The following is a 19,660-nucleotide window of genomic DNA, read 5'->3' as shown; positions in this document are numbered from 1 at the left end:
GTCTACCTGGTGAGGTAACTACTACAGTGTTATTCAGTAGTAAATACACCACCTGTCTACCTGGTGAGGTAACTACTACAGTGTTATTCAGTAGTAAATACACCACCTGTCTACCTGGTGAGGTAACTACTACAGTGTTATTCAGTAGTAAATACACCACCTGTCTACCTGGTGAGGTAACTACTACAGTGTTATTCAGTAGTAAATACACCACCTGTCTACCCGGTGAAGTAACTTCTTCCTCTGTTGGTCTGTTCTGCAGCTCAGAAAGCTCTGAAGCACAGGAGAGTCAAACACTACGGCTACGAGTTCTGCTATGACAACAACAACGTAGACAAAGACAAACCCTTACCTGCTGGTGAGTTCCACTATGACAACAAAAACAACAACATCTCATAGACAAAGACACACCCTTACCTGCTGGTGAGTTCCACGATGACAACAACAACAACATCATAGACAAAGACAAACCTGTATCTGCTGTTGAGTTGTTGAGGTGTTTGTGTGTGTTTGGGTTTGTGTTTGTTTTTTGTGCGCTCAGGTCTTCCAGAGGAGTGTATCTCAGTGTTGGAGCGATGTGTTCAGGCAGGTCATGTGGACGTCATGCCAGATCAGCTGACTGTCAACCAGTACCAGTCTGGACAGGGTGGGTTACCTAACCACAACCTAAACTAACTATAAACTAACTATAGCCTTACTATAACCTTACCTAACATAACCTAACTCTAGACTAACCATAACGAAAGTTATCCTATAACCCTAGTTATATGAGTATAGCGAGCACTCTGCTCTATTGGAACTGTCCCTTTAATCATATGCTATCATGAAAACGTTCAACCACGCTCCTCACCTGCCTGGCCACGCCCACATCCGCTCACACATAAGCGGGCCCACCCATGGCCATACTACCAGCTCCTTCCCCAGTCTTTCACCGCCGAAACGGAAGACACGTGGGGTCCTCAGTGAGTCAGAGCAGAGCGCTCGCTATACTCATATAACTAGGGTTATAGGATAATCTTCATTATATTTCGTTATAGCTTTGCGCTCTGCTCTATTGGAACACAAGAGTGGAGCAGAACGGAAAGCCCGACAGATGTACCTGCTGAGGTCCCCTACAACCATCAGAATACCGGGGAGGATCCGGACCCCCCCTCCCCCCCCTAGTGAGGGGCGGGAGGGAGACCGGACCCGAACTGTGCGAAGAGGGAACAGTACCTCAAACGCACAGGGTGAGCAGACCGTGGGACTTACCTTCGTATAGAAGGGCCCGCGACTACTCTGTCGCGCATCCCGCACGCCACCAGGGAACGGACGTGAAGCAAAAAAAAACAGTCACAGCCCCCAACATCGCGGGGTCGGGGTCAAAAAGCCCCAACCCCATGGCAAGGCCGTAGCAGCGGGGGGCGGAAGAGGCCCCAGCCCCAGGCCACATCCCAGGGGCCAGGACCCCCTGAAAAGGGGCCTGGCGAGGTCAACGAGGCCACAGCATCAAGACCCCACCAGACGGTCACTGGTGACACCACCCCCCACATCGCCAGCGTATCGGACAGGGCCTAAAATAGGTGAAGGCCCTTCTCCCCCTGGCACGCCCTTCCCCCCCACAATGTCGTGGGGCCAGCTGGTGCACCGGGGAGACAACCCTCCAAGGAGGTTGATCCCTCAATCCAGGTCGACAGGTCTTAAGAGCAGAACTCGACCTGCGCCCGGAGCACTGCGGACTAGACAGGCGCCTAAGGGGCTTACTGTAAGAACAGTATCCCGGCGGGATGTCACAAAAAAAATAGAAGAGAAAAAAAAAAGGATAAATGCATTAACCCAGGCCAACAGGTCAACGAGGGCAAGGCCCGACCTGGGCCTGGAGGACCGGGACCTACACAGGGATGCATAGTTGACAGAAGCAGCCTCCCCGACAGCCCCCTCCCATCCCCGGTTTAGCAGGGAGGGAGGGAGGGGTGAAATGAATGGAGAAGGACCAACCCACCTAACATTGTGCAAAAAGGTACAACATAGTATGGACCAATGCACACCACTGTTAAGGGCAACTCGTAGTGGCATCTATATGACACACACATTCATGACATCAACCCCTGTGACGTCCGGCCCGCCCAGGCATTTTCCCCCCGGAAAAGCTCCGGTCCTTCGGGGTACCAGAACTTGTCTGTGCCCCGGCGGACAACGGGTTAAACTGATCCGGTCCGGCGCGACCAGGACAAGTCCCGTGCCCTTGTCACGGCGCCGCCCCCAGGCCTAAGAGGGGGGTAGGTACGCGTGTCGATTCAAAACATCAGAGGGCGCCACCAAGACGGTCAGTACGCGAACGCACCGCTCCCGTGGCCCACCTAACAGGCGTGAAACCTCCCTGCCAATGTTTGATCTACTCCGTCATCTCCCCCCGGAGATGTACGCGAGTCCTCGAGTCTAACCTAGTGCACTGGCGCTCGGTAGAGACAAAAATCTCCTTCCCAGCCGACCACATAAAAAACGCAGTTTTTATGATGTTGGGCAACCAAGGCGCGCCGGTCTCAAAAAGCGGATTCAATCATTGAAAAACACCCTGGGCCAGCGCTGATCGACCTCGTAAGACCAAACGCTGATTTATGAAACGGCGTGTATGCTCGTAAAGAACCCGAGAACAGTGACGGCGAATTTCTAACAAGAAAGAGCCCCACAATGTTTCCCCTCGCTGTCTGGGACGAGCAGCAGGAAGCCGGTACTAGAGACACAGACACAGGCTCTTATACGACGAGCCTGGGAATAACAACCGCGCCAATTCTGCTCTTTATGTAAGAGGGGAAGGCAGCGGTTTTCCCAGAGAGACCTCAACGTGAGTAAAACAAATGAAAAAGGTTCATGTAACAATTGGACTAAGTAGGGCCCGCGTCCACCTGCCGCATATTTCTGGGCGCAAGCGTCTTTTGTCAATTGATCCCAATGGGGAGGGAGATTATGCCGCCGCATGCTGCCGCCTATAGGAAATGCGCTGCAGTCGGCTTCTTTTTTCAGCGCTTTTCAGCTTTTTTGTGCGGCAGCACCCAGCGTTTAAAGTTGAACACTTCTGAACTTTTCAGAGCGATGCGCTGAGCGTCTTTTCAGACAACCAATCACAGCCGTGGCGCTCGTGACACATTCGTAACCTGACACCGGAGTTGCCTGCCTGCCTACCCACAAGAGACAGGAGCAGTATGAGGGCAAGCGTCTGCTGGTTGGTGGTCATTGCGATTCGCGACAAAGCACAAATACTCTAATAACTACACGAATACACTAATAAAAGGCTAATAAAAAGCAAAGGGTGAACTGTGGTGTCAGGCAATAACTATATATAATTAATATACAATAAAGTGTATTAAAATATGCTATATGTGCAAAACCGCGGCAGTAAAATGCGATAAAAAGATGGCTGTCGCTAGATTTCTTTCTCTCTGTCATCTTGCTACAAGGCACGCGCTGCGTTTTTATTTTTCTCACCGCAAGCGCTTCATCCCAGCACTACCGTCGCACTGCCAGCGTTTTTCAGCTGGGAATGTGCGCTAGGTGGAGTCTCTGAGGAGAAGGCTCTTACAGGCCCACCGTTATCTACCGGCTACTACTGAAGCTGCGTAAAGGTGGGGAATAGCGATACAGTCCTGGTCACTCCAGATAGCCGACTGCCTCTTCTTTAGCCCAAAGAAAAAAGGCAGACAACGCCCGCCTCCCTCACAGGACTGCGTTGTCAGAGATACAGTGGCGTCGGCAGCGAAGCCCCGTTTATGCGGGCCGCTGCCGCCTTAAGCTCGGGGATAAAAAATACGCAAGCTCGCTCCTAACTTTCAGAACTTCTCTCAGTTCCACAAGGCCATCACATCAGCTACCTACCTGCATCAATATACTACTAACTATCAACTAACTCGCTACCGCCGTGCATCAATATACTAACTAACTAGCACATCAATGCACTAACTACTACCGCCGTGCATCGCTATACTGCTACCGCCGTGCATGCATCAATATACTAACTAGCACATCAATGCATTAACTACTACCGCCGTGCATCGCTATACTGCTACCGCCGTGCATCAATATACTAACTATTGATGTGATGTCGATTGATATGAATAGCTAGTTACGTTAATATAGAGAGATGAAAACAATACGTTATTTATATTGATGTGATGTCGATTGATATGGTAGCAGTATAGCGATGCAAGGCGGTAGTAGTATAGCGATGCACGGCGGTAGTAGTTAGTGCATTGATGTGCTAGTTAGTTAGTATATTGATGCACGGCGGTAGCGAGTTAGTTGATAGTTAGTAGTATATTCATGCAGGTAGGTAGCTGATGTGATGGACTTGTGGAAATGAGAGAAGTTCTGAAAGTTAGGAGCGAGCGTTAGGAGTAACGCGTTTGGGCGTTGAGAGAAGCGTCAGTGGCCAATCAGGCCGCGTAAACCGAACGCGGAAGGACAACTGCCTTGGGGAAAGTATTCACGCTACCGGTACATGTACATTATATTTTTATTATTATTACTATTGTTTTATTGCACAATCGTAGCGGGCATGGCCAACCGCATTTCACTGTATGCCCTGGTATGTATGCGATGAATAAACAAAATGTCACTTTAAACAAAATGGAAAGGTCACTTTAAAGGAAAGAACCGATGTGGTTCTTGTATAGTTTAGATCAGGGGTGGGCAACTTTGTATATGGTGAGAGCCACTAAATTTCCACACTCAATCTGGGGGGCCGCATTGTTTATCGGCAGTCCCGCCAGTAGTACCCCATCACTCAAATAGCCCATAATAGTCACAGATGTGATAAATAAGGCATATAAACTATTATAATTTGTTGTAACTTTGTTTTTATTCCATTTCAAACGCATTTAGTAATGCTTAATTTCAACTTTATGAATTTATAAATACAGCTGAATTTGAAAGTATTGCTGTGTAACCCAAATATATACAAAAGTGACAAATTATAATTAAGGCTTCTATTAAAATAAATGTATGAACTTAAAGCCCACTGCTCAACAAACACAAAGCAGCATTCCTGCTGCATTTCACTACAACAGTAAATCAAAAGTGCAATAATAAATGATTTTGTTAAATGTATAAACTTTTATCCTGCTACTAAACAAAACATTCCTGAGTGCCTCCCATTGACCCTTTATCAAACTGGCATGACATTCACCCTCCCCACAGTGGGTCAATAATAGTTCTGTCTTTAATGAGATACTTGTGGTCTCTCTTGTTGGCGCACAATAGAAGGAATGTCAACTTCAATGTTTGTGCATGCGATCTGCATCAGATGAAATAACGTTTAATTTTTGTGTGCGCGCACGTGCATGCGCGTGCGTGCACATTCGTGCGCGTACTTCTGCTCAGAAAAGTGCTGGGACGCTGTGGTACCGCGTGGCATGACCACTGCACCCCTGATTATTAGTGACCCACAATAGATGGAAATTATGTTAGCGAACTTACCTGATGTATAATGCAGTGCAGCATTGGACACTCAACGCCACTCTGCCTTAGAAGCCAGGCGAATCCTGTGTGTTTTCCTTTCATTGCGGGTGCTCCATCGGTAACAACAGCGGACAGTTTATCAAACCCGCCATATTGCTGCACGGCACTTTCAACAGTGTTGAATATGTCCACACTAGGTGTTGTGAATGGCCAGATTAAACTGAGAATCTACCTTTATTGTTTGATATACTTTGTATATTATTTATATATATACACGGAATATCCCTTTACCTGCGTTCAAACCAGAGTAATATTCGCTCTCCTATTGGACAGCGCCCCCAGGCGCCAGCGCGCAGGCCCCCAACGGCAGGTTCAAAGACAAGTTCAGGCATGTCAGGACATGCCCGGAGTCAGCGTATTGATACCAGACAAAGACTGCGGTTTGGGACTAGATATTCACTTAAGTATAAATACAGCGCAAGGTGCGCACACCAGTAGTTCAGCCTCGTTCAGTACCTTACCCACCTTCACCACGAGTCAACGTGCAGTGAAGTGAGCAACCTTGCGTCTAACAGAGCATTGAGAACCACGTGCGAATAGTTTAGTAAAGTAACGTCGAGTTCGACCTAATCTAATGTGAAGTAAATAGTCGTTCATTATTGTATATCGTGCGGCCACAGTTCGTTCGTGTGTAGCATTACCCAGCGGTTCGTCGTGTCTTTAGCTAGTGTACTTAGCCAGGGTGTGTGGCCTAAATACGTCGCCCACACCCGAGGAGTCTTAGGCGGAGAACCGTTGGACATGTACACAGGAGAATCGGCGTCGGTGATTGCAGAACCATTACTGGTTGGATTATATTGATTTGGAACGTGGTACCCGGAGAAGAGCATCGTTGATTTCCACTATCGTTTGGGATTCAACCTCGTGAGGATTACAACTCGGGCTGGCCTCGTGGACGGAGGCTGGCTAGCTGTCATCAATGCTATCGAGCATTTGGATTACAATTATTGCTTTGCTGCTGATCAAGGGAGTTTACAAGGACCGACTCCTGTACCTGGAGTCTCTTTATTCCTCATTGAATCAGACGGAGTACCCGAACATTCCTCTACCCTCCAGGCCTTACACCCCCGGAGGGAACCCATTGTCTCCAGGCGGTACCAGTGTTGCCCTATATAGTTGCTACTATACGACAGGTGGTGTCAACTTAGACCCATCGTAGGATTCCTGCTATTCTTAGTGACTCATGCTATTGACTGACTTTACGTATATTCTTCGCCATACAAGCGCGACCCTAATTCTCATTCTGTAACCTAATGTTGCCTAATAATAATAAATTACCCTCAAATACTATTTATTTGTCAATGCCGTGTTCTTGTGGGTGTTCACCATCTATATTTGATGTACTGTCTGGCCAGTAATTAAAGTACATAACTAGCAGTGGTTTAATCTATCACAATCTTTAATACAGTCAGGGTTTTGTAACCCCTCAGTTACACTAGGGCTGACCCCTATTAGTTGGATTTCCAGTATTGATGTCCATCGGGTCCTTGACATGAAATGGCACAAAATATGCATGAAGTGTGTTCCATGCATTCCAACGTGCTCGGATGAAGCGATTCACTTGGCTTGATCTCAATTCTCCGCCCCGGCCCATATACAATGTAACACGTAACACGTGTGAAATAAGGTTTCAAAGGGTAGGCGATACTGCCACCTAGCAAGATTCGGCCGGTATTGCACTCTCTGGGTCTCAGAATGAGTTCCAATGGTAACACAGAGGTCCGTGAGAGTGTATAGATTATTAGAATCGAATGAATGAAAAAACGATGAAAACCAGAGATTTTCCGGGGGTTCTGGCGCTCAACCGCTGGCGAGAATGGCGCATTCGGGGTTGGCGCATAAAGTGTTAATAATTATGTTACTGTATTATTTTTGTCATCAGGAATCCCTCCCCATGTGGACACTCACTCTGCCTTTGAAGACACCATCCTCTCCCTCAGCCTGGGGGCCAAGGTCAGTCAGGTTAACAGCTATGCCTGTGATTCAAAATGATCAATTATATATATATATCATCATCATCATATAATATAATATATATATATAATGTTCTACGTGGAAGAGACCAGCTAGTTAAATTATATATATAGTCAGTCAGGTCCATAAACGGAAGCATTTCACTACATGGTTAGATTAATGTCGTCCATGTTGGAAGAAACAATGGTTGCTATGTGTTCATTAGGGGTGTAACGGTACGTGTATTTGTCCCGCAAATTTACGGTACGGCCGCCACGGTGCGGTACGCTCAGCCATACGGAGAATACGCCGCGCATCGCCAACACACACACACGCCGCGCGTCACCAACACATACACACGCCACGCATCGCCAACACACACACACGGCGCGCATCGCCAAGACACACACACGCCGCGCGTCACCAACACATACACACGCCACGCATCGCCAACACACACACGCGCGCATCGCCAACACACGCGCATCGCCAACAAACAACAACAACATTCTCCCCCGCCGGACTCACGCTGATCAAATAAAAAATAGAAACATACTTTTTCGGACTGATCATCTGAGCTCCTCTCGACTCCAGTTGAACTGCTATTGTGTTTAAATCCAAATAATCCTCTGCCATTCTGTCATCTGTTCTCTAGTATTTAGTCTCGTGCAGTTAAATCCTCTAGAAGTGAAAGTGAAACTTACCAAGCCTATAAGTTGTTAAAGGGGCACTAGGCAATTAATTTACTCTGGATGCCTGAACATAGAGTGACACCAATATCACTGACTACCATGGCAATCCTATAGAAAATTATTCTATTTAATAATAATAATTATAATAATTATCATAAATATAATATATAAATAAAATAAAATAAGAATTTTTTTTTATATTACACTTTCTCTGCCAAGGACGCCTAAACTCGTCATTCCCCGCCATACTCATTCTGCCAATGACGCCGTAACACGTCATTGAGATCAATATTTCAAAAATCTGTGATCGCAATCATATTTCTCCCCCGGAGACTTGAGATCTAACGGTTCAAGAGCGCCATCTGGTGGCCGATCGGCGGATCGCCCAAACCGGAAACGGAAGCTGGTGCTCATTCCAATTCGGTCCAATCACTCGCTAATAGTCCCGGGACTCGAGCTAGACACAATGGATAGCAATCCGTTACCAATAACTCGATAAACAACATGATTTGGACGTATATACTATTATACAACCTGGAGATGGATCGCATATTTCAACATCCCATAATAGGAATATTTCTGCTCCACGCTCATCGCCCAACGCTACGAGGAAGCTACGGTAAGTTTCAGCGTTTTTTTTTAACATGTTCGATACTAACTGCTCTAATGATCATATCACCCACACTAGATGAATCATCTAACGTTGGCCACGGAATTATAAACGACCCCCCCCCCCCCCCCCATCCGGTCAACATCAGATGATAAGTAGTAACTTCTAGAAGCACGTCCATTTGAAATTTATTATCTCGCGCAGATCGCTATCAAACTGTATTTGATCATCAATATAATGCATTTAGGGCTATAAATCACGTTCTGGAGAAAGCTGCAGAAAACGATAAAAACATACTTATACTTTAGGCCGTATTTTAGTATGAATATGTGAATGAAAAAGTATAACGTTCCTACGTCCTGAACGATAGATAATTGACGTTGAATGGGCCATAGTAATGTCAATTTAGCAATACAATTTAAAAAGTTATAGCCCTGCAAAGAAGGGGAACTTCTCCATAGACAAATAGAGCTGGCAGAGAGGGGTATAATGATGTACATAAGCCTGGCGAAGAAAGTGTTAACACATTGAGTGCCACGCCCCTTCCGGGAAGTGACCACTTCCGTGCCGCCCATTAACACTTTCAGTGCCGGCCATAACGTTGATTAACACTTTAATCGCCATGGGTTAAATTCATAATTTACCATCCCTCGCCAGCTCTATTTGTCTATGGAGAAGTTCCCCTTCTTTGCAGGGCTATAACTTTTTAAATTCTATTGCTAAATTGCCATTATTATGGCCCATTCAATGTCCTATATGTATTGTTCAGGGTGTAGCAACGTTAAACTTTTTCATTCACATATTCATACTAAAATATGGTCTAAAGTATAAGTATGTTTTTATCGTTTTCTGCAGCTTTCTTCAGAACGTGATTTATAGCCCTAAATGCATTATATTGATGATCAAATACAGTTTGGTAGGAATCTGTGCGAGATAAAAAGTTTCAACTGGACGTGGTTCTAGAAGTTTCTAGTTTCCAGAGTGGGTCATATGTTCATCAGATCAGTTAGTATAGAATACGTTAGAAAATAACGCTGAATCTTACCGTGGCTTCCTCGCGCCGCTGGCAGATGAGCGTGGAACAGATTTTTTTCTATTATGGGATGTAGAAATGCCCGATCCATTTCCAGGTTGTATAATAGTATATACGTCCAAATAACGTTGTTTATTGAGTTAGGGCGAGCTATCTATTATCCAGTGTTTCAAGATGGAGTCGCGGGAGCTATAGCCAGTGGCCGGACCACATGATTGATTGATTGATTGAATTGATTGATTGATTGATTGAAAAGTTTATTAACAGATTGCAGAATGGGTACAGTACAGTACAGCTCAATACATACAATTGTTAAGGGGATGCAGACCAGAGAAAGACTTTCATCTTGTTTACATCAGGGTCCCCCATTTTCAATTCATCATAACATATATGACATACATGACATACAGATAGACAGTACTGCTACATCTATACATTTATGACATATCAGATTTGCAAATACAGTACTGTTTGTGATACAAAAGTGTCCAGAAAAAGAGTGTATATACATTTGGCGTAGAAACTGTACATTGGAGGAGGTTGGGTGGGTGGGGTGGGGTTGGGTGGGTGAGGGCTGTACATTGGAGGTGGGGGGGGGGGGGGGGGGGGGGTTGGGTAGGGGACACACACACATTTTACACTGTACATTGGAATACTGACAAAGCCTTACTTGGTCATTTACTGTACAACTAGGTTAGGACATTTGTAGGGGCCAGTTTCGAATTGCAGTCTCACGTAGGTGTTTTTTGAGTGTTTTTGAAAGTGGGTAGTGATTCACATTCCTTTACAGCTTTAGGTAGGTTCAGTTCAAGTTCAAGTTCTTTAATAGTTGTCATACAGAAGTACAGAATACTTTCATACAAAATGCTTCTTACTGTTACGCTCCAGAGACTGTGCTAGACAAGATAGTATCAAATAACATAATAACATAATATAGCATGTAATTTAGAAGAAGAAAAATGAGGTCACAGTGTTCGGTATAGACATATGTACAATGTTCTGAGTTACCATATAATATACAATACTATGCAGTGTACTAATGTACAGTACTATCTAGTGCAAAGCAGAAATGGGATGAGGTACAATTTTAGGTACAATTTACAGTAAGGTGTACGAGTTGTAGTGCAATCCTTCATCCATAAATATAAAGTGTGGGGAGTGGGTGCTACAGTGTGTTTGTTTAAAGTGGGTGTGTGCTATAAAGTGTGTGGAGTGGGTGCTACAGTGTGTTTGTTTAAAGTGAGTGTGTGCGTGTGGATGTGTGTGCTATGTGCGTTTGGTGGTTGTTGTTGTGTAGTGTTCATTCATTGTTCGTTTAGCAGCCTGATGGCCTGGGGATAGAAGCTTCTTCTGAGTCTTTCTGTGCTCGCCTTGAGACTCCGGTATCGCTTGCCTGACCGCAGCAGTTCAAAGAGGCAGTTGTTCGGGTGACTGGAGTCTTTAATGATTCTCTTAGCCTTGCCCTTGCAACGCTTGTTGTAAATGTTCTGGAGGGTGGGGAGCCCCCCTCCAATAGGGCGTTCCACATTGATGTGGCATAATTGCGAAACGTGTTTAGTCCCTTGTTTGAGCCGAATCTGGGTTTTACATGATTTGTGGAGCTCCCTCTGGTGTTGTGATCGTGGTATTCACTGACCTTTGGGAAGTATTTTGACATGTACATGGGTACCTTGGTCGCGTAGTGTATCTTGTAGACCAGGCCCATTGCAAGTTGCTGTACTCTGTCGTCTACTCTAAGCCATCCTAGGTTGTCAAAGTGGGCAGGGGTGAGGTGGGTTCTAGGAGTCAGGTCAAGCAGTAGTCTGACTAGCTTGTTTTGAGATGTTTGTAATTTGTTTTTTAGTGCCTTTGAGGTGCTTTGGTACCATGAGGTGCAAGCATAGTCGTAGTACCCTTGAATGAGTGCTCCTGCTAGAGTCTTCAGGGTATTCTTGTTTACCAGAGAGGAGATCCGGTACAAGAATCGCGTTCGTTGGTTGACTTTTTTTATTACATTGGATGCCATTTTGTCACAGGAAAGATTAGCCTCTAGGATGGAACCCAGGTAGGTAATTTCATCTTTCCTTGTGATAATATTGTCACCCACTGTAACCGAGAAGCCGTCGGTCTTGCTGAGTTTGTTATTTGAACCGAAGAGAATGGACTCTGTTTTGCCCATGTGTAATGATAGTTTGTTGTCGGCGAGCCATATGCAGATTTTGCCTAGTTCCGAGCTGAGGGCTTTTTCAACCTGTAACTTGTTCTTGTCAGAGACCAGCAGGGCTGAGTCGTCCGCAAACAGGAACAAGTTGCAGTCACAAGCTGACGACATGTCATTTGCATAAATTAGGAATAGTAGCGGTCCTAGTATGCTTCCTTGTGGAACACCACAGCTCACTGTGAGGGGGGGGGATAGGGTACCGTTTACCTCCACCATCTGTTCCCTCCCCTCCAGGTAGGATTGTATCCAGCTCACTGATAAACTATCAAAACCAATTGCTTTTAGCTTGTCAATCAGAATGGTGTGATTGACAGTGTCGAAGGCCTTTTGTCGGTCCAGCATGACCATGCCGCAGTATTTGCCCGCGTCCACCTCTTGTTTGATGTGGTCGTTCAAGTAGAGAAGGCATGTGTCAGTGGAGTGGGATGTTCTGAAGCCAAATTGGAATTCGTAGATTAGATTTTTTTCCGCGAGGTACTTTTCGATCTGTTCGTATACTATTTTTTCCATGACTTTCGAGATGGATGTAAGGATAGAAACAGGGCGGTAGTTGCCCGGGTCTAATTTGCTGCCCTTTTTGTGCAGGGGTGTTACTCTCGCAATTTTGAAGTCCTTGTGTCCCTGTTTTATGGAGAGGTTTATTATGTGTGTGATGACTGGGGTGATGGCTGCTGCTGAGTCTCTGAGGAATTTGGAGGGGATGTTGTCATGGCCAGTGGCCTTGTTTGGTTGGAGGGCGCTCAGTTTTTTGAGTACCTCATCTGTAGTTACCATTTCCAGTTTGAAGTCGTCTTTGTGGACGCCTAGGTTCTTGTAGTATGCTACTATGTGTTCTACCCCATACTGCCCTGAGTGGGAGGGTAGTTTGTTTACCAGTGTTGTGGCTATGTTTGTGAAGAAAGTGTTTAAGTAATTGGCTACATCCAGCTTGTCTGTGATGAGTGTGTTGTCCGTCTTTATGTTTATGTTTGAGAACCTGGTTTTAAGTTTTTTACTGCAGCCTAGTTGATTGTTGAGTAATTTCCAAAGTTCACGTGGTTTATTTTTGTTTTCCTCGGTTTTGTCATTGATGGAATTTTTTTTTGCAGTTTTGATCATGGAGTTTACGTCATTTCTTAGTCTGTTTCTTTCTAGTTTGAGTTCAGTCACGTGGTCTTGGAGTTCACTGCTCGTGCTTTTGGTAAGCTTTGACTGACTTTTACGAAACTCAGAGCATTTTTTGTCTCTGGCTTTCATAGCGGTCAGTATTTCAGTGTGCATCCATGGCTCAGCGCGATTCTTTACCCTGGTGGTTCTTAGGGGGGCCATGTTGTTTAGTATTGATGAAAATTTGGTTTTGAAGCCAAGCCAAGTTTCTTCAACCAGTGTACCATTGAGTTCATCTGACCAGTCCAGACTCTCCAGTTCAAGGTTAAAGGCCTCGCTAGAGTAGGTTTTGAGGTCTCTAGATGTGACTGTTTTGTGACAGCCAGCCTTTAGTTTTAGCTTTTTGCGGGTACAGAATATCATATAATGATCACTTAACCCACATGCTATAACCCCTTTATTGGAGATCTTGGACTTGTCAGAGGTCAGTATGAGGTCAATGGTAGTCTGAGTTGATTCACATACCCTTGTGGGTTGGGTGATTAGCTGGCTGAGGCCGTGCAGATCACAAAACCTATTGAAGGATTTGAAGACGGGTGCATCTTTTTGTTGCATATCCGTGTTCCAATCCCTAATAAGAATTTTTTCAGCATCCTCAGCTCCAGCTAAGCACACATCCAGAGTATCATAAAAGCCAGTTTGATCTGGCGGTCTGTATATTGTGCCGACTAGAACAGATTTTGCCCTTTCAAATAGAATTTCCACCCATACGGTTTCAATTGTCTCATGATGAAGGTCAGTACGGGTAATGAATTTGGTGTCCTTATGCATGTACATACAAACACCACCTCCATACTGGTTTCTGTCATTACGGACTATAGTATAGTTCTCTAACTATTTCAGGGTCTGTTACAGATGGGTCAAGTTTAGTTTCAGTAAAGCATATTATGTCTACCTTACCGCTCATAAACAGGTTTCTTATTTCATCCAGCTTATGCTTTATGCTGTTTACATTCAGGTGAAAAATGTGTAGTTTTATTTGCTGTGGTATTGATGTCGTCAAGTTCCAGGTAATTGTCTTCGTCTGTGTCTGGTGCTGCTGTGGGGGAGGGTGGGGGGGGCTTTGTTGTTGTCTCCGTGAGGTCTGTGTGTTGGTGTGTGGGGAGGGGGGAGGGGGGGGGTCCTGTGTCCTGTGTCTTCTCTGGCGGCAACCCTTTGTCCTCCTGGGCTGGTAAACATAGCCAGCCTGGCTAGGTTGGCTAATTTAGCAGGCGATTTGACCGTGGGGTTGCCGGTTGGATTTCTTGTGATTTGTACCGGTGTTGTAGCCTCTGGTTCATCCCGTCTCGTTCTGGTCCCTCGGGCGTTCCGTTGTAGTTGCGCCGGTGATCCAGTAGTGGGCGGTGGAGGGTTGTTGATGTTGGATGATGAGTTGGTCGCAACGGCTGTCGTCGCTGTTTGCGTCTGTAGTCCGAGTTGTCTCGCTTGGTACCGAGTGATAACTGGACCTGGGTTCAGCGGAATGTCTCCCGAAAGAAGCAGGTATAAGAAGATCATTGATCTTCTATCAAACCTGCCCGACGGGGGTAAACTCTTTCGTCCCGGATTCGACGTTAACACGCTGTGTATTGCTGCAGTCCCCATGGATGGATGTTTCCTCTCCGAGCCATTTAGAAGGTAAAAGTCGCAATGGGACTCTTTTTACCTTATCCACTCCTGTCTTGTGGTATTTCCATGTTGAATTAAGGTACTGATCCGTAATCCAAAGTAGGGTGAGTAGAAAGTGTATAGTAAACCTTGTTGTTGATTTACTTTGGCGCCGTTGTTGGGAGCTGAGAATAATGCGACTGTCCATGTCGAAAGCTTAACACATATGGATGAGCACTACCGGTTCAAAGGTTAATATCCGGTTGGCGATCTGCCGATCGGCCACCAGATGGCGCTCTTGAACCGCTAGAGAGTTGAGAGGAGATCAGCAGTGTGTCTCAGGGCTCCGGAAAGGAAATATGACAGATTTTTGAAATATTGACATCAAAGACGAGTTACGGCGTCTTCGGCAGAATGAGCATGGCTCGGAATGACGTGAAAACTCGTCCGTGGCGATCATAGTGTTAATGTCCTTGAGTGCTATCATCCACTTCAATGATAGCGTTAAAAACGCATAATCTATGTTTTAAATTATGGCTATGTGTCTAATCTGCCCGTCGCTTATCAATGACTTGTTTGCAGTCAACATTGTCGAAACGGATTGTTTTTTAATCCGTTTTCTCGAAAATTTACGGAAAATAGAAAGATTCCCTCATAAACGGCATTTATTGGAATATTCTCGAATACACTAGACACGTTGTCATTTGTTGGCCTATTTATAAATCGTTTTCAAATAAACGCTAGATTATCGATAGTATATGTGTACTTATGCACGCTATAGAAGCGAGCTGAGAAATCGATTACCTCATTTCCTCAACATCACACACACATACACACACACATATACACATATGGGACACGCTGTTATCTCAGTGAATACAGCTCTGATTATCCTAAAACTGGTAACATAGACTCCTTACCTTAGATCAGATGTTCTCCAAAAAGATTATTCCAATTCCTGATCGTCATTCCAAATATCGATGACGTTTATTGATTGATTATTGGCTGCTGTAAATATATATTCCAGGCTGCTTTCCAACTTGCGATCATTTCCATGTTCATCAGATCCCTCGCCAGCATAATGGAGCGAGGAGGCTCCCCCCACACAGATCCACCAGTATAATCGAATGGCCTGCAGTTACACAGGGATAGACGATGGGGGGCGGTATTTTCCCATCTGAGCTCCTAGAGGGGCTGCTGTACCAACGGGAGACTCGGTTGATGAAATATGAATTCAGATCGCTAATAAAAAAATCAAACAACAATTCGCGTCGTCGGCACTCAACGGGGGGCATGAAAAGACGACATAACACGTCGCTGGCACTCAAAGTAAACGTAGTTGTAGTTTGTAGAACTAAACCTATATTTTATAGTATCGCTATGGGTCTAATAGCGCCCTCGAGTCTCATTGAGCTACTTCTGGTCAACGTGCAAAAAACTAGGGCTGTCTTAAATACTTCGAAGCTTCGTTCGATGGGCAATGGATTCGAATATGAAAATAAAGTTCGATTATGTAAAAATATATATATATGATATATATATTTTTTTTGCTAAATCAACTCTGCCTCTCTTTGTTAATTACAACAAGCTATGCTGTTTGTTATTTAAGATGAGGTCGGACTCGGCACTGACAAATTTGTGTTTATTGTGCTGCTTTTATAAAGCCTCAAATGACGGCTTACAATATTTCATGAAAGCAAAGTGTTTAGTTTGTCTAAGATTTAAAAAGGTTTAAACTTTACAGCACTGACAAAGTTGAACAAAGTCCCACAAAGTCCCACAACATAAAAAAAAAAAAATTATAATAATAAAAAAAAAAAATTACCCTTTCTCCGCCGGAAACGGCTTACGACGTGTTTCAAGTTCATGCGAATTCTGCCAGATCACGGCGTACGACGTTATTCTGATCATATTTCATATTTTCGCCATGGTATTCATATTTCCATCACGGAGGCTGGTCTGATGCTGTCTGAGCCAGCACAACTCTGCAACGCTTCAATACTGCCACCTGGTGGCTGATCGGCGAGTTGCAACCGGAAGTGGATCTCTTGTGATCCCGGTGCGTCTCCCTATTCTGTCCGGCCACTCGTATATCGTCGCGGGACTCAATACACACACCGTGGATATGGATCGTTGCCATAACTCAATAAACAACATGATTTGGGCGTGTATTCGTATTATACAAACCGGAAATAGATTGCCTCGATCCCCATCACATAACTGGGATCTGTTTGCTCCAGTATCATCGCCCAACGCTAAGAGGAGGATGCCGTTAGTTTCAGTGTGAGTGTTTATCATTATCGATTAGGGGTGGGACGATACATCGATCCAGATCGATACATCGATGTAATTATCAACAATCGAATCGGATCGATGCAATGTAATAAGATCGATTCATATCGATACTCTTATTTTGAAAATCCTGTGGCGAGTCTCATATCCGCCCAAGAACAACAGCAGTAGCACCGTGTGTGTAGACGTTACAGCATAGCATTCTCCCTTTCTGTGTGTGTGTGTGCGCGCGTCTTTGGAAAGACCAGATGAGGTCAGAGGAGTTTGATGTTTAAATGTTATTTAAACATAAACAATATAATACATAATAAATGTAGGCCTATACATGATCATGCAACATCAACAAATTGTTGTAGGAACGGTTTGGGAGAGGGAGGTAGGGAGGGGTTTTAGGTTGAGTTTTGAGTTCCAAAAAATGGAGCTTAAAGTTTAAAGCTCAATATATCAAAACGTGGCACTTTACAGTGAACAGGAGGTCTATTTGTATTAAAAACAATAGATTGATTTTCCTTTAAATGTCTGGAAGAGCTCAAAAATACAAATGTCAAATGATATTTTCGTTACCTTTTTTTAGTTGATCTAAATGTTACTGATTGTGTTAAATGGGCATATGATATCATCTCATATCGATTGCAGGCACCTGAATCTAATCTAATCGTATTGTATCGTGAGAGACTTTGTGATATCGGCAAATATCGTATCGTTGTCCAAAGAATCGATATCGTATCGTATCATGATGAAATTGGTGATTCCCACCCCTATTATCGATACAAACTGCTCTGATCAATATATCAACCATACTACATAAATCATTTAACGTCGATCACGGAATTATAAACGAACCCCCCCCCCCCGTTCACCCGCGCATAGTCAGTCATAACGTTTAGGACCATGTACAGTTGACATTTTTAGCGTGCATCGGTATCAAACGACATTTGATAATCTAATATATGCATTTATGTCTATATCTCACGTTCTAGGAAATACTGCAGAAAACGATAACATATTTATACTCTAGACGGTATTTTCGTATGAACGTGTGAATGAAAAAGTAAAACGTTCCTACATCCTGAACGATAGATAATCGATGTTGAATGGGCCATAGTAATGTCAATTTAGCAATACAATTTAAAAAGTTATAGCCCTGCAAAGAAGGTGAACATCTCCATAGACTTACAGTGCTGGCAGAGATCAAACATGATGGATATAAGCGTGGCAGTTAATGTGTTAACACTTTGAGTGCCGTGGGTTCATTCACATTCAGTCCCTTGAATGCCACCATCGGCGTCAATGTTAACGTTAATATCGCCTAATCTATGTTTTAAATTATGGCTATGTGTCTAATCTGCCCGTCGCTTATCAAAGAATCATTTTCCAGTCAGTGTTGTCAAGGCAGATTGGTTTTTTATCACTTCATTTCCGTTTGAGAGCATTTTTGAAAAGCACCCGTTTTCAGGTGAAAAACAACCTATTCTATGATAATCGCCTTTTACTGGAATATTCCAGAACGTTGATATTTGTCGGCCTATTTATGAATCGTTTTCAAATAAACGCTAGATGATCAATAGTATAATGTGCACGCACGCACGTTCGAGCCGCACGCTGATAATAGCTGCTTTCATTTCCTCATGGATTTTACAGTGAAACAGCTAGAGCACATATCACAAAAAAGCTTATATCTCTGTGAAAACGAGTCTGATTATCCTAACACTGATAACATAGATTCCTTACCTGACATCAGATGGTATCCAAATGGTATATTCCAATTCCTGATCACCATTCGAAAAAATCGATAAGTATATTGATCCAACGTGTGTACAGTATAACCCATGCTCGCCGCGGCTCAGAGGCTTCAGAATGAACTCTGGTAACTCCGGCTGCATCAGTGGACTGGAAAATGTGGACTGGAATATTTTTTTCCCCCCATCCATTTTCATTTGAGTCCATTCCAAAAGGGTGATTTACCATCTGGGAGACGATAGGGGGCGCTTTTTTCACATCTGATCGCCGGCGGCCCCTGGATTTCCAACCGTAGGCTCAAGTGATGCAATATGATTTCAGATCGCTAAAAAAAAAAAAATCCGAGAAAAGCCGTGACGTGGCTTTCAACGTCACAATCGTAAACCCGAGATTAGCCGTGAGTGGCGCTCAAAGTGTTAATAATATATATATATTTTTTTTTTTGAAGCTTCGAATTAAAATCGAATCTCGGCCCCAAAGCTTCGAATTCCAAAAAAATATCGAAGGTCAGCCCTACAAAAAACAGATTCTTTTTTTCATCCGTACATTTCCGTTTGATACCGTTTTGAATATGAACATAGTCCGGCCGCTTCTGAGCAATTCCAGGGAAAATACACGAAAACAGCGTTTTTGTGTAATTCAATAAGCACGTTGTCATTTTTCGCCTGATTATCGGATCTTCCTGAAATCATCACTATTATCCTTTGTGGTGCATGCATGCAATGTGGTTTAGACCGGCGCGCCCCCCCCCCCCCCCCCCCCCGGCAACCCAACGGCAGAACAGCCAGACACATAAACACATGTAGCTTCAATTGCAATAAATATCAGATCAACGCAAGCTTTCATATATAGTGTCCTTACCTGGTCTCTGAAGTAATGAAGAGTGTTTAGGACCCCCCCCCCCCCCCCCCCCC

The 19,660-nt window shown here is 44.3% G+C and overlaps 1 protein-coding gene across 1 annotated transcript in view; it reads left to right on the top strand.

Moving 5' to 3' along the window:
- The window catches only part of alkbh8 (alkB homolog 8, tRNA methyltransferase), a gene marked incomplete at its 5' end in the record, with an annotated part of 63,139 nt that overhangs the window by 2,865 nt on the left and 40,614 nt on the right, over positions 1-19,660 (top strand). The window contains 3 exons of the mRNA XM_084322018.1: positions 263-358; positions 542-646; positions 7,376-7,446. Coding sequence (XP_084178144.1) covers positions 263-358; positions 542-646; positions 7,376-7,446 — 272 coding nt within the window. The remainder of the gene's footprint in view (positions 1-262; positions 359-541; positions 647-7,375; positions 7,447-19,660) is intronic.

This window comes from Notolepis coatsorum, assembly GCF_963971535.1.
Source record: "Notolepis coatsorum genome assembly, chromosome: 1".
Classification (NCBI taxonomy): domain Eukaryota; kingdom Metazoa; phylum Chordata; class Actinopteri; order Aulopiformes; family Paralepididae; genus Notolepis; species Notolepis coatsorum.
The sequence above is the reverse complement of the archived record's forward strand: the minus strand, read 5'-3'. Positions and strand labels throughout refer to the sequence as shown.